Source organism: Merops nubicus, unplaced genomic scaffold (genome assembly GCF_000691845.1).
Source record: "Merops nubicus isolate BGI_N331 unplaced genomic scaffold, ASM69184v1 scaffold45855, whole genome shotgun sequence".
In the NCBI taxonomy this organism is placed as follows: Eukaryota; Metazoa; Chordata; class Aves; order Coraciiformes; family Meropidae; genus Merops; species Merops nubicus.
The window spans coordinates 3,943-4,180 of record NW_008608480.1 but is presented as its reverse complement, the minus strand read 5'-3'; the positions used below and the strand labels follow the sequence as shown (position 1 = coordinate 4,180).

Genomic DNA, 238 nt, shown 5'->3' with positions numbered 1-238 from the left:
GGGGCAGCCCCGGGGGACATAGTGAGGCGTGCTGTCGCTCTCGATGACCAGGTCGCCCTCCTCGTCGCTCTCGGCCGTGCTGTAGTTGCTCAGGTATTGTGAGGCCGGGCTAGGGGTCTGCTGGCTGGGGGTGCTGTCCGTGGACACGCCTGAGCTGCCCGAGGCCTTGCTGCTGCGGATGACGTTGTTGCGCTGGTTGGCTGGCTTGACGGGGATGATGAGGTTGTGGCTGGTGGGC

The 238-nt window shown here is 66.4% G+C and overlaps 1 protein-coding gene across 1 annotated transcript in view; it reads right to left on the bottom strand.

Annotated features, from left to right (window-relative positions):
- Nucleotides 1-8: 8 nt before the first annotated feature.
- Nucleotides 9-238, bottom strand: part of LOC103772918 (partitioning defective 6 homolog beta-like) — a gene marked incomplete at both ends in the record, with an annotated part of 4,085 nt that continues 3,855 nt past the window's right edge. The window contains 1 exon segment of the mRNA XM_008940264.1: nucleotides 9-238. This exon segment is cut by the window's right edge and continues 32 nt beyond it. Coding sequence (XP_008938512.1) covers nucleotides 9-238 — 230 coding nt within the window.